The sequence below is a fragment of the Syngnathoides biaculeatus genome, chromosome 12, assembly GCF_019802595.1.
Source record: "Syngnathoides biaculeatus isolate LvHL_M chromosome 12, ASM1980259v1, whole genome shotgun sequence".
Taxonomy (NCBI): Eukaryota; Metazoa; Chordata; class Actinopteri; order Syngnathiformes; family Syngnathidae; genus Syngnathoides; species Syngnathoides biaculeatus.
Window position 1 is genome coordinate 3,319,258 of NC_084651.1, and position 15,495 is coordinate 3,334,752.

At 42.5% G+C, this 15,495-nt stretch overlaps 1 protein-coding gene across 9 annotated transcripts in view; it reads left to right on the forward strand.

Annotated features, from left to right (window-relative positions):
• Positions 1–15,495, forward strand: part of wdpcp (WD repeat containing planar cell polarity effector) — a 66,279-nt gene that overhangs the window by 20,925 nt on the left and 29,859 nt on the right. For all 9 annotated transcript variants that reach the window (XM_061838139.1, XM_061838137.1, XM_061838136.1 and 6 more), the window contains 4 exons: positions 1,240–1,299; positions 1,479–1,593; positions 7,534–7,673; positions 10,803–10,994. In XM_061838139.1, the coding sequence (XP_061694123.1) occupies positions 1,240–1,299; positions 1,479–1,593; positions 7,534–7,673; positions 10,803–10,994 (507 nt within the window). The remainder of the gene's footprint in view (positions 1–1,239; positions 1,300–1,478; positions 1,594–7,533; positions 7,674–10,802; positions 10,995–15,495) is intronic.

Sequence of the window (15,495 nt, forward strand, 5' to 3'; positions counted from 1 at the left end):
GCAACCATTTTGGCAGGAAAGCTAGAAATAACCAGCTACTGATGCCAGTTTCACTATCCAGCCATCCATTTTCTCGCGGGAAGTGCCGGAGCCGATCCCAGCTGTCAACGGGCAGGAGGCGGGGCGCACACCCCGAACTGGTCGCCAGCCAATCGCAGGGCACATCGAGACAAACAGCCGCACTCACAATCACACCTAGGGGGCATTTTAGAATGTGCAAATAACGTCGCATGTTTTTGGGATGTGGGAGGAAACCGGAGTGCCCGGAGAAAAGCCACGCAGCCACGGGGAACACATGCAAACTCCGCACAGGCGGGGCCGGGATTGAACCCGGGTCCCCAGAACTGTGAAGCAAACGCTTCACCTGTTGACCCACCGTTCCGCCTATTTCCACATTCACTGACTTAAATTATGGATCAGCCGTCTTGTACCAGATCGGTACTGAAATAGCAAAACCGCCAATGCCAGATCTTTAGACTGAAAATATCAATATAAAAATAAAAAATGTTTGGTACTTTTCACAATAATCATTTGAAATACTGCATATCATTAACAGGAAGACAGTGGAAAGTAAACTATTCAGATCTTGTGTAGATGACGTGCATTTTTTTTTTGGTCGTTACGGCCCCAGTTTCACTAATCGACTAGAAATTGGGTGCGCACGTCTGTCGTAAAAGGATACACCAAAAAGTTTCAAGAACCCCTTCCCGAAATTGAAGCCTAAAATTGTCCATTTTGCTTTCAAGCAGACATTTTCAGATGAATTCCAAGACCAAAACCAGTTCTCGCAGGACACAACACACGAAAAAGTTTCAGGGACCCGAGCCCAAACGTAAGCAAGAAGGCGGCCGTGTAGTACTTCTATCCAACTGAGGAATTTGCCAAAATAAGTCCTGATCTTGACAAGTGGGCAAGACTAAATTGTACTGAGGAATTGATTAATCTCAAGAGTCTCCACTTTGGTCCATTTCCTACCCCCTCAGTCTCTTCTGGAATGAAATGTGCCTGAAACATGTCGAAATCACCCCCATTGCCCTCTGCTGTAATGGCTGAACCGAGCCTGCATCATAGCCTCATAAGTGTATTTGAATTCATCTCTTTTTTCCTCCCGTTCATGTTCTTGTGACCAATAAGAGGAGAGAGTGATGTCGCGTGGTTTGCCGTGACCCGCTTTGGTTCGGACCTTGACCGAACGTGACCCGTTTGTCTTCTTTTGTCCGTCTTTTCACGCCCATTCAGGAACTGTTGCAGACCAACACCTGCGTTCACACCAGATGGAGGAACACACGCTGTTGCCAGGTACACACACACACACCCACTCCGGTTTCAGCCTTCTGGCGCCGTAGTGCTCTGGTCCTCCCGGAGCAGGCCACAAATTAGTAGCGGCACTGCAGTTTGCTTGATGTGCTACTTCTTCTGTTCTCCCCAGTGTGTATTCCCAACCCTCTAATGTGTTTTTCTTGCGCGTCTGTGTGCAGCTTCTGCTCAGCAGCGGCATACTGGTGACCCTGACCCTCAGCGGACCCCAACTCGAGCAAGTGTGCATCGACCGAGCGTTAGCGGGACGACTGCCCGGCGACACCGTGACCGATGGTGAGTGAGGGGAACGTTATCGCGACAACGGCGTTTGTTTGCCTTTATTTTTTTTACGGAACTTCCACTTGGAAATTTACGATGTAGCGCACGTGGCCTCAAAAGTGCTGCAATTTGGAGTTGAACCAACATTCTCACTCCCCGCGAAACTTTTATGTTTGAAAGCTACATTTGAGCTTTAAAAAGCGCCAAGTCATTCGTAAATGTGTATGTAATTGAAAATAGGTATAATAGTATAAAGCAATGCTAAAATAAATTAATGCATTTTTTTTTTAATTACACCAAGTACCACTTAAAAAGTATCACCATAAGGACCAACATGATGATATATACTTAGTTACAAACTTCATTTGAATATATTCGCTTGTTAGGGTTAGGTGAATTTAAATTTTAAATTTTAAATTCAGTGTTTCTCACACGTACCACTAGAGGGAGCCCGCTAATCACTAAGTGTACCTTTACCACACTTTGAGGATCAGTGCTTAATTAATTAATTATAGCCATCCATCCATTTTCTTAGCCGCTTATCCTCACGAGGGTCACAGGAGTGCCGGAGGCTATCCCAGCTGTCAACGGGCAGGAGGCGGGGTACAGCCTGAACTGGTCGCCAGCCAATCGCAGGGCACATCGAGACAAACAGCCGCACTCACAATCACACCTATGGGCAATTTAGAATGTCCAATTAACGTTGCATGTTTTTGGGATGTGGGAGCCCAGAGTGCCCACCCGGAGAAAACCCACGCAGACACGGGCAGAACATGCAAACTCCGGGATCGAACCAAAGTCCTCAGAACTGTGTGAACCAGCTAATCCACCGTGTCGCCCATTCATTATAAATAGTGCAAATAAAAAATATGATTGAGCTAATCCTTATTATTAAACAATTATATCGACTTTTTAATGTTTTAACGTCTTTAATTTTTATCATCTATGAACGACCTGGAGCCAACGCATCACGAGCCGTACCTTTCCCACCCTTTGAATAATAATGAAATTCATTATAAATGGTGCGAATAAACAAATGAGTTATTCCTTATTATTAACCAATTGTACGTAGTTTAATCTTTTCATTTCTTGATCTATGAACGACCTGGGCATCAAATGTGGCACCTCGAGCGCTAAGGTTTTCCCCCAGTCCTGATTTCAGTTCCTTATTGTTATGTCCACAGTCTCCATTTTGACTGGACTTCCTCAATACGGTCCCCGTAAAGCGCTCGGACTCACTTTACGATGTACCGCGCTTGTGTCAGCGCGTCACCGTGGCACTTTGTAACTTTATTTTAGAGCGATGCATTGATCCAGACTTTTATTAAAGACATCCTTTTCTCCACGCACACATCACAGGTGCCACAGGTGAGCAAGCCGACTCCGCTCGCTAATTGCGGGCAAATCCTTTTGTGTTGTGTGTCCTGGGGCCGTCCCTTAAGAGCATCCATCAGTGTTTTTTCCTCCATCGCGTGTTCCTCCAGGGGGTCCCGCCTCCCCCCAACCTTTACCTTACCTCCTCCCACGACTTCCCCCCTCGCTCAGCAGAGAATAAGCGGCGGGCCAAATCTGCTAATTATTTCTTTCTTTCTGTATCAATTATTTGTTCATAACATGGCCTCGCTGCTCGGTCTCAAGACACTCGATGAAGTCCCGCTAGTGCGCACACATACACGCACACTCACGGCGGCGTACATATGTAATGAAAGCTTTCTTGTACAAAGACCAACAACAGTCATGAAAGAAACACGCAAAACGCACGTAAAGTGCACACGCACCGAGGCCCACAGGTACGGAATACGGGCAGCAGCCTCCCGCCGTGCGCTACTCAAAGCCTCCGAGGCGCTAATTATTAGCGTAATGGTTGTATGTTGGGGGTGGATGGGGGGGGGGGGGGAGTGTAGCACGTTACACGCTCACATCTGTCACAAGTTAAATTAGGCCGCTTAGCTAAGAGGTGGAAGACTCGGGAGTAAACTTGCCACGTGCAATTAAGATGTGTGTGGTCCATTTGAATACGTTGCTAAAAATAAGACGTGGAATTTGTTTTTTTGGGGTTTTTTTTTTACCCCTAAAAAAGATGTAGTATTGTGAGAATAATGTTGTATTTATAAAAGGACTTAATTTTCAGGAGAATATAGTTAAAAAGAGGTGAAAATATTTTTGGGTGGAAAAAAAATCACAATATAATCCAGAATATTTCATAGTATTCGATAAAAATAGCTAATATTATGAGATGAATGTCATATTGTGAAAAGTAGTAAGAACGGCTAGGTATGTGTCAAATATTTCAATATCAAGGGGGAGTTAATCATTTCAGTTCTTTCAAAACGTCAATTGTGTATTTTAGTTCACGGCACACAAAGTGACACATTTCACGCGTTGATTGATTACAATTTTGATGATTATGGCAGAAAGATAAAAAAATAAACAAATCTAGTATTTCAAAAAATGTGAATATTTCTTGTGACCCAAAAAAAAAAAAAAAAGATGTTGAACAAAAATGTCGGACTTTGTTGGGCCTTTAGCCTTTAGCATGGATTCTGGCATCAAGGGGGCGGGGCATCGGACTGATGAGCCGTTGGCACCGTTCAGGTGCGATTGTTGCCCAGGTTGCTTTGGTATAGTACAAAATCAGAGAACTCTTGATTTAGTACTGTAAATCCTGGGTGAGCGGAACGGGCCATACGTGGCCCCCCGGCCACACTTTTCCCAACCCTGATTTATAACAGCAGCCTTTCAGCGAGGCTTCGATTTTGCACCAGATTATTCCCGTTGTGCTGGTTTTCTACGGGGTCAAATTGTTTAAAAATGGAAAAAAATGTGCGGTTTGAAATGTTCCGCTGCCTTTGTGCATTGGTTCAGTTCAGCCTTTGCCAGCTGCCTTTTTTTGTCTCAACGTGCAATAGAAACGAAGCTTTTTCAGCGCGCGGACGCAGAAGATAATCCCGTTTCTGCGCCGCACGGATTAAAGTAAACGGCAGACTCGCTCGGAAGAGCCACTCCTGTTCCAGCCGGGTCCTCTTTTATGCCTCCGTGGCGTAACAATGGCAGATTATTCCCCCCTTCTTAAACTTTGTCCACGTTCTCTGCGGCCCTATTTCCGTTACATCACACCGACGGCTAGATTACATATGTTTGCGCCATCAAAGCATTAGCGACGTCCTTTTTGGCCGACGAGCCGCCCGCGTGCTCCGCGATTAAGCGTCCTTAAGTGATTTTTCATAGCCGGTTTCATTTACTGGTGTTTTAAATGTGCTTTGGCTAAGCCCATTGGCCTCTTATGTCAACACGCTGCTCAAGAGATGGAATTAAATGGATTTGGGGTGGGGGGGGGGGGGGTTGCCTTCCAGTCCGTGTGTGTCGCTGTGTGTGCATGCTCGAACATGCGTAAAGTTTGTTTGTTTATGCTCGCGGGCGTGCGTGTATGCATTTATTGTACTTGCGAGTGCGTATGCATAGGTTGATTTTTTTTTTTTTTTTTTTTTTTTTTTTTTGGCAAAAATGGCGGCTTTATGTACAATCTTTGCAGTGTTTCTGTAAATGCGTGTATGGGTGTAATACCAAATCAGCCACCTGGTCCCACCACTCATACGCCTGGCTTCCATTTGGGAGCGAAATATTGCAAGAATGGAGCCGTATTTTGTTAGCCTGCTGGCATCATTTCAAAAAGGAGTTTGCATTTATTTTTTGAAAAAAAAAAATCACAATTTGAGAATCATTGTATTTTTTTATTTGTTTTTTAAATAAAAAATAGATTTACTTATTATTATTTTATTTATTGTGTATTTTAGTTACTTATTTATTTACTTGTATTAGATTTAGTAAGTCTTGTTTTTTTAATTTATTTTTTATTTCAGATGTTATGAGAATAAATTTGTATATATATTATTTGGTTCTGAAAAATAATGTGGAAGTAGTTTTACTGGTATTAAAAAAATCAAGAAAAAAGGTAGTCTTTTTAAAAAAAAAAAAAAAAAAGCTAATACAGTATTATGAATATAATATAGTTAACAGTATTATCAGAACAATCTGTTTTTCAGGAAAAACAGACCCAATAGTTTGGGAATAAAATCAAGTAAAATGAGATTAGTTTTATTTCTCATGAAAAAAGACTGTGTTGTCAGAATAAAGTTGTATTTAAATTAGATTTTATTTTTTAAGAAAAGGCACCAGATATATGATTTTCTTTTCAGAAATTATTTAGTGACGTCATATTTGGATTTTTCAAGTGCGTCGTTTTTGTGTACACGCACGCCGCGTTTATGCGTGCGTACATTTGAGGTTGGCGAGGGGAATCCTGCCCGTCTGGACTCTTAATCCCAAATCAGCCACCTGGTCCCACATTGACTGCGCAGCCTCCTCTCATATCCTGGCCTTCATTTGAGAACCAATGGGATTAATCCTAATCCCGTTTATAGACACCCGTCGAGATCAATACTAAACTGCATTTAACTTGATTTGCCTTTAATCTATCACAAAGATGCTTAGTATAGTGCATTAACCGTAGTGTCTAAAAGCCATCACTCGGGTCATAACTGTGTTTTTTTGCCGATGGCGTTTCAGCCCGGAGGCCATGTTGAGTGCGCCCATCCTTGGTAATCCGAAATTTGGCCATACGGGGGACAGTTTGACGGCGTCTGACCTGGTTTTACTGCGTTTTCAAGCAGTCTTTGCCTCCTTTTCCGCTCTCTTTTGGAATATTTGCATATTAATTTGAAATTCATTTGAAGTGTAATCATAGCAGCTCCCCTCGTGTATATAAATACACACACACACACACACACGCCTATACGCAGTGTGGTTAATTGTGGGTTAGATTTCCAAATCTCGGGGTGCAGCCTTACTCATTCAACTCAAAGCAGCATATCTGAGAGACATGTGTTCCAGCCCCCCCCCCACGATCCCCCCCCCCCTTTGCCGTTTAATTGCTTTCATAAACAGATTAATTTGAAGGAGAGTGGGGGTGGGGAGGGGGGGCTCTTAATTGCTAATCAGCGTTTCCATGCGGCTCCTGAAGAGTTGAACAGGATCGAGTGTGTTTTCCGTGCAAAATAACAAAAAAAAAAAAAAAACGGGATAAAAAGCCTCGGAGCTTGCCGAGCGGAACGGAAAGAGAGGAGGAAGTAGAACGCAGGAAGCAGAGGAGCAGAAAAAAAGAGGGAAGAAAGCCAGGAATATGAATGGGAAGGAAGAATACGACTGAGCGGCACAGTGGAAAATTTCCTACCTGCGTATGAACAAAAGTATTGAAACACATCACGCTTCCCAAATCCAACAGGCAACAGAAACTCAGAAGTAAACGTTCCGAATCGTTTAGTTTGGTCTGAACTCACCAGCGAGCGCCTCGATCAACTCAACTCACTTCACAACCAGCAGCGGTTTGGCCGGGAGAATTTCTGGTGAATTCTTTAAAAAAAAAAGAGCCCACAGTCTGTGTATTACTCCTCCCAGTTAAGGTTTGCAGTAAAACTAAACATAAAAGAAATAAAATGACAATTGTGTATTCAAAAGAAGCCTTAGGCCTGCCTCGCCTATCTTAATGCTAACACAGTGGAAAGCACCTTTGACATGCTAATGGTTAGCATCATAAGTTGCAGTTCAATACATAGAGACAAATCATTTAAAAAAAAACAATACTGATCATCATATGCTCTTTATCTTATAATTAAAATGACAAATATTACAGCATCTTACTGAGTTCCAGTATAAAAAATGTTTTCCTTAATTTCTGCCTGACTATGTTATACTGCCCCCGGTGGCCCAAGCAGGCATAGACGAAAGCTCAACGCAATTCATTCATTAAAGCGTCAAAGCCTGGTGTGCAAATAGTTTCGTCTGTACGTACTGTTTGATTGTGTTATCAGTCTGTAATTACTACCGCATACTATGTACCGTGTAATTTATTATTATTTATTAGGGGGACAAATTAAACTTGTATCTGATTTTCGTCAGCGGTGTTTGGCGACAAGCTGCTGGTGTTGTCCTTCCTGAAGCAAAGCCAACTGGCCGTCGTCTACCTCAACAAGAAGAACCCGGAATCTTCCACCGACGCCGGCAGGGACGCGGACAAGCTCTCGCCATCTCGAATCAAGGTACGCCAATGTCACGTGGAAAAAGATATTTAAAAAAAAACAAACAAACGAGATGTTTGGGATTGTGTGCCATATATACCAATCCAGACACCAATTTTTGACAGTTTGGGGATGAAGTGCTGCCCCCCCCCCCCCCCCAAACTGTGAAAATGCAATTTTTATAGGCGATCACGTTTTCCTTCACGCTCTCGGCTCCCGTCGAGGCACATTTTCATAATTTGAAATGTTCAATTTGGGTTTTAAGTTAAATTTCTAAAATTTTAACTACAGTTTTCAAATAAAAAAATTGTAAGTTTGAATTATTCAATTTTGAAGACATAATTTGAATTTGAAATGTTAACTTTTTTTAGAAAAGTTTTGTGGTTTGAGTTTTTTATTTGAATTTTCAATTTATATTTTGATTTAGGTTAGTCACATTTAATGTTCAATATGAACGGACATGTTTTTATTTGACTTTTCATATATATATTTTTTTAATTTTTATTTGGATTTTAAATTACATTTTTGAATTGAATTGTTGCATTTAAAGACATAATTTGAATTTGAAATGTTAATTTTTTTAATATCAGTTTTATGGTTTGAGTTTTTTATTTGAATTTTCAATGTATATTTTGATTTAGGTTAGTAAAATTTAATGTTCAGTTCGTTCATGGACATGTTTTTATTTGACGTTTTAAATATTTTTTCTTTTAAATTGTTTTATTTGGATTTTAAATTAAATTTTTGAATTGATTTGTTGCAGTTGAAGACAATTTGAATTCGAAATTTGAAATGTTAATTTTTTTATACAAGTTTTGTGGTTTGAGTTTTTTTAATTTGAATTTTCAATTTATATTTTTATTTAGGTTAGTAAAATTTCATGTTTGATATGAATGGACATGTTTTGACATTTTAACTATTTTTCTTTTAAATTGTTTTATTTGGATTTTAAATTAAATTTTTGAATCGAATTGTTGCATTTGAAGACATAATTTGAATTCAAAATTTGAAATGTTAATTTCTTTTATATCAGTTTTGTGGTTTGAGCTTTTTATTTGAATTTTCAATTTATATTTTGATTTAGGTTAGTAAAAGTTAATGGTCAATATGAACGGACATGTTTTTATTTGAATTTTTAAATATTTTTTCTTATTTGGATCTTAATTTTTTTTTTTTTTAACGTTAACGTTTAATTTGAACTCCTGAAACAGAACTTTGGATTTCAATTTGAAATTGCAATTCAAGTTTTGCTCATTTCTAATCAGAATGTTACATATGATTGAAATATGAATTTGTTATTCTTAATCTTTCATAGTCTTTTTTGACCAAAACTGGCCATAGACCTATAGGGACAATTTGGGGTGAGCACATCAATATTAATTTGTGTTTGCACACCTGCTGCAAGCATTTTTTTGTTGTTGTTGCAATGCACCGATCGTCTGTCTGTTTCCATTTTCTCAGGTTATTTTTCATCTTCCAATATTAATGTCCACTTTTGTTCTGTCAGGCTCAATTTTAAGTATGTGCATATTTCGGGGGAAGGTCTCAGACCTGAGGTCTGCTGCGCTCCGCACGATAATGAGCTCTCCTGGCACTTTTTTTTGTTTTTGGGGGGGGGGGGGGTTAAACAGGAACATGAACACGCGCTCACACCTGCAAGGAAACCCATAACTTTGTAAATCATCCCAAATCGTCCTCTCTAGCTACACACAGCATACAAAAGATGACAATCCATGTTTTCTGGGCATAATGATAATAATAATGCTCGTTCGGAAACTCAAACTATATAAAATCTTTGTTTCTAACCGTAAGCCAGGACATAAAAAATAAAAAATCAAAAGGGCTGTGGGAGACAATTAGCTTAAAGGAAGCGAACCAAAGCTTGTTTGAGTGAATGAAGGAAGGACACATCAAAAAGATAAGCGCACACTCAGGCACACAGTGGAGGGGGGGTGGGGGGGGGTCGTGCAGAATAAATTGAATTTTTCAGATCAATGAGAGGTTTTGGGTCAAAGAAAAGAGCAGTCACTTGTGAAATCACAAGAAGGATGTAAAAGAAAAAAGAAAAAAAAAAGACATTTCTCGAACCAAAATTTGTTTAGTAGAAAAATATTTCAGTGTGGTTCAGTGGTCACGTGTGTGTGTGTGTGTGTGTGGAGGGGGGGGGGTTGAATCAGAATGACGGCAGCAGCCCAGCCGATAATAAAGAGAACTAAATGTTGCCCAAAAAAAAAAAAAAAAAAAACGCTGAATGGGAGATCACTGACAGATTGGGAAAAGGGGTGGGGGGGGTGGAATCAGTGGGTTAATAATAACACACTATATCTACCCTGCGCACACACCCTCTCATCTCTTCCTAGATACATATATATATATATATATATTTATATATTTTCTAGCATTTGCTGGTCAGCAATAATCAGAAAGCACTTTTCTGCCGGGCCGGATTAGTTCACCCCCGCCCTCCCCCCGCCTCAACTCCCCTCCAGCTTAGCCCACTGGACCAGGCCAGTGTGTGTATCTATTGTGTATATGTGTGTGTGTGTGTGTGTGTTGGGTGTTGGGTGTTGGGGGGGGGGTGTAGCATAGTGTAACATGGCTGTATTCATACTAAGGTCGGGCGATTTAACTATTTTATCGATTTAAACCTTTTTTTTTTTTTGGCGGAACCATTTTTGTTGTTTTTGTTTATTGTTCATAGCTGATGTGCACTGCTTGCATTAACAATGTGGCTGTGAACACAGTAGAGCTAGTTTCAAAGTGAACAATTTAGTGCGCTGATTGATTTATTTAGCGACTTTTACGACCCTCGTCGTGAGTATTTTTGTAAAAAGCAACTAGCTGCTTGAATTCCTGCCAATTTTCTCATTTATGCTGTTATCAGTGTCGAAATCTGCCAAAATTTGTTCCCTCAGAAAGCGTTCCGCCCTCTACTGGATGGGCTGAGATGTCACTGCACATTGTTTTCCAAAGTAAAAGCTGATGTTTCCAAATGTTTACTGTTGAGGCTGGAATTCCAAAGATTTGGTCTGTTTTAAGTTGAACAAAACCTCGAAATTAATCGATTGATTTGACAGTCGATTAATTGTCGACGTATGGATTCATCGCTGCGGCTCTATTGGAAACATTTCTGTACGTATCCCGGCGCAGGTGACGAGCGTGGAGGTTGCGGGGTGGGCGGATCGAATCCACCAAGGCGTTGCCGTCAACCGGCCGGAGGACGTGGCGCTGTGCTGGTGGAGGTCCGGCGAGCAGGCAGAGGAGCTTTGGCCCCGGACCCCCTTCAACGTGCACAGGAACAGCCTGGTCCTGCTCGGCTGCTTGCCCTCGGAGGGTCTCAAGGTGACGACTCGTGACGGGAGCCGCGCGCATTCTGTCAAACAATATGTCACTACATTTCTTGCATCACCATTAATGCAAAAAAAAGAGTCGTCTCGTGTGGCCAACATTTCCAACCAAAATTGTAATATTCGCTCCGAGAAATGGTATTAGTATAATCTCAACACTGCAATTGGCTGGCGACCAGCACGGGGTTGTCCCCTGCCTCTTGGCCGAAAATAGCTGCGATAGGCTTGTGAGGATGAGCGGGACGTAAGAGGAATGAGTGAAAGAATATATTGATGAGAACATTCAATTTATTTCATTGGGTTTTTTTTTTTCTTCTTGGTTACTCTGTTTTGAGACTATGTGGAAGATACATTTTTTTACCAACAGCGAAGCGCGACTGCGGCGCTGGCAGTGCTAGGAAGCAAAAATATGTCAGGAAAAGTCAACTAGAACGGCGTAAATTTAGTCGGGGTTAATCAGAGAAACTTAAAATGGTGGCCGGTATGTGCTGCTGACTCTCCTTTAACATGACAGGCTAAATAGAGCTCGTGCATCTACGTCATAAAGTCACGTGACTTTTGTTTACGTCGCCATATTGGCGGTCAAACAGAGCATTGTTCAATGCTAAGTCGGTTGGAGACGACACGAAAATACGTCTTACAGCACAACGCTCAAAGTTTTGTCCGATACCGTTAAACATTTAGAGGGTGACAATAAATGAAGGTATGTGGAAAAATGAGATAAACTCGGCATAGAGGACCCATATTTAATGCCGAAGTCGATGTTTTCGCCGATAAGAAATTGGACTGTCAATTCGCTTCCGCTTGTCTTGGATAACTGCAACTACACATGGATCTGGTGAGTGAGTCGTCCAAATTCACACGGATGAGTTTGAAAGCGTAGAAAAGTCTGGACGCATTCGAATACTTCGTTGCTGCGTCTGTTCTCAACGCGGAGACGGCTCGTGAACGCGGAAGTGTGTTCGGCTACACGTTAACCTTTGCCGAAATCCATCGCTCTTTTCAGCTAGTATTCAATACAAATACCAATATTTAAATAAATGACCTCTGGTTTTACGCAAACTCGCATTCATCAACTATGATTGGGGAAAAAAAAAGAGGACAAGCGAGTCGGCTCCTCCGTAGCGTTTCCCAAGAAGTATTTATAATGCCAAGTTGCCTCATTTGAAAACATTGCGTTAAAAAAAAATATATAAGACCGAGTCATCTCCAACGTACACGGAAGCGTGTTGCGGCCACACGTTAAACTTTGGTAAACCTCTCCGTGACAGACGGGTTTTTTTTTTTTTTTTTTAAATGCATTGTTCTCAAATGAGTCCAATGCGTATTTAAAAAAAGAAAATAAACCGCCGGGATAGGCTTCAGCCACCGTACACGGAAGCGTGTTGCGGCCACTCGTTAACCTACGTAAACCTCTGTGTGAGCGACGGTTTATTTACCTTTTTTTTAAAATACGCATTGGACTCATTTGAGAACAATGCATGTTTAAAAAAAAAAAAAAAAGTCTGTCAGGGAAGGTTTACCGAAGTTTAACGTGTGGCCGCAACACGCTTCCGTGTACATTGGAGATGACTCCGTCTTTTTTTTTTGTTTTGTTTAACGCATTGTTCTCAAATGAGCCAATCTGGCATTGTAAATTTGAGATTGAGAAGAATAATTCATACCTGAAATTAATTGATCGCTACACATGCGTGTATGTATTTTGGTCGGGCACCATCCATCGCGTTTAATTGCCGAAATCCATCGACCTTTTCTGATCTTTTCAGCTAGTATTCCAAGAATGACCTCTTTGAATATCCGTCTCGTCTGTTGTGACAACCAACATCACAACAAGTCTCGTGGATTGTGAATATTCTGCTCCGGTTCAATGTCCCCCACACTGTCGAGCAGCTCTTTTTGACCTTCAATATGGCGGCGTGACAACGGTGACGTCACGTGCACGAGCTCTATAGAAATTAGGCATTCAGCTGATTTTGTCACGCAGAACTATGTTAACATTTCCCGCCAAATCAAAGGTGCTTTTTTTCCCCCTTTCATTGCCGTTCGTGTTTATTTTCTTGTGCGAACGCATCAGCGCCGTTTTGGATTGCAGCGGTGCGTTTGTCGGGGTGTTCGTCACCTACAGGGCGGCGCCGCGCTCGTCGCCGCGTTGAATATGCAGGAGCGGCGGCTAAGCCGGCGCCGCGGCGTGAAGCGCGACGCCCACACGCAGCATCCTCCCGGCCTCTGGCGAGACCCCTCCCCGTCAGCCGGTTGGCCTCGCGCCTAAAGGGGAAGGGAAAAAAAAAAAAAAAAAAAAACACGACGAAAAGAGGGGCTTAACTCCACGCGGCGCGTTCTTAAATATTCACCTCGTGGAGGCGAGAGCGAGGACGGGCGTTACCAATTAACACATGAATATTGAAATCATCAAAAGCAGATGCTGCCAGTCGCCTCTTTATTCTTGCTTTTTTTTTGGAGGGAGCGTTTATCACACTCCTTCACCTCTTCACGGTGTGTGTGTGTCCCCCCCCCCCGCTCCTCCCTCGCTGCGTCTAATGCAAGCGTTTGTTGTCGGGGTGTTTTCAGATGCGCGGCGTGAAATGGAGCGAGCTGTTGACGCCAGCGACTTGAATCGCTCCCAGCCTCGTGTATATGTTCCCCTTTTGTCCACGGCGCTATCTGCCACGTTAAACCCATTTCCTCGCCAGTCTCTCGGCATTTGTAAAACTCTGATTTCTCCCCTTATTTAATCTTAATTCATATTCCCCCCCCCCCACCCTTCCCTATAAACACACACACAAACACAGAGGCATGTTAAGAGGCTGCATAGTAGAAGTTAATTTTTATACATCTACGGAAAACCTCAATAGCCGTCTTAAAGTTCATGCACTAGTACGATCTTTGTCCTCACGAGTAAGATAATTCGGTGCGCAGATGCCCACAAGTGCAAGGTTTTGGTTCACTAGTAACGTGTTGTTATCCCACAAATTATGCCAAAGTTGTTCTGCCAGTCTGCAAAAATGTCGTACAGTTGCGGAACGCAGTACATCCATCCATCCATCCATCCAATGTCTGTCCCGCTTATCCTCACAAGAGTCGCGGGGAGTGCCAGAGCCTACCCCAGCTGTCAACAGGCAGGAGGCGGGGTACGCCCTGAACCGGTCGTCAGCCAATCGCAGGGCACATGGAGACAAACAGCCGCACTCACAATCACAATTTAGAGAGTCCAATTAATGTTGCATGTTTTGGGGATGTGGGAGGAAACCGGAGTGCCCACCCGGAGAAAACCCACGCAGGCACGGGGAGAACACGCAAACTCCACACAGGCGGGGTCGGGATCGAACCCGGGACTTCAGAACTGTGAAGCCAACGCTTTACCAGCTGATCCACTGTTCCGCCAAACGCAGTACAGTAGTTGGAAAAAAACAAAATATACTTGTTGACGAAGAGTGTACTAGTTCACGGACCTTAAAATGAATAGCAAGGATATGGAATAAATGCTCAAATGATTTTTATATTTCATTCTCAATAGCAGCCCTACCAAAACACACACAGATACACGCACGCTGCATTATTCCAAATGAAATGTAAACAGCAGATGAATGTTTTCTTCCCGACGCACGTGCGCGTGTATGTATTTTGATTCCCACCCCCACCCCCACCCCCACCCCCCAGTATCGGTCGCCAAACACTTTCCTCTCTCTATTTGCCGCTTTTAATTGCTATTTACTTTGGCGCTGCCCTGCGTGGTGGCGCAACAAGAAACACCCTTAAAAAGAGGCTCCACCTTAAACGAGTAAATAATTAGTTGAGACGGAGGAGGAAGGGGGGAAATATTTTGATTTCGCCACCGCGCTGAGAACACTGTGTACGGTAAATTAGCAAGGTATCATATCTGTATTTGCTTCAAGGTCAGACAGAATAATGCAGATTTTTCCAAAACATATTTTAAATTGTTATTTTAATTATTATTATATGCTTTCTTCACTGGCTCAGCTGGTACAAACTTTGGCCTCACAGTTCCGAGGACCCGGCCTGTGTGGCTTTTCTCCGGGTGGACAGTCCGGTTTCCTCCCACATCCCAAAAACGTGGTAACATTAATTGAACACTCTAAATTGCCCCGAGGTGTGATTGTGAGCGCAGCTGTTTGTCTCGTTGTGCCCTGCGATTGGCTGGCGACCAGTTCAGGGTGTACCCCGCCTCCTCCCCGTTGACAGCTGGGATAGGTTCCAGCACTCCCCGCGACCCCTGTGAGGATAAGCGGCACAGAAAGATAGGTGGATATTTTAAAGACCCTGTAAAGAGAACTCAGCAGTTTGTTTCTAAAAACAACAAACATTGAAGATGGTCGCTAAAAAACTGTCACCTCAAAATATAAAGCTAAAGGTGGCTAAGCCTAGCTCTGCTGTTCCCGCGTCATTCCCAATGGCCCAACAGGTATAGTCAATAGGTGTGCGCCGTATTTTATGTACAGCAATATGCTGGAAATGTATTTTAAGGCTCTTGTGAATCC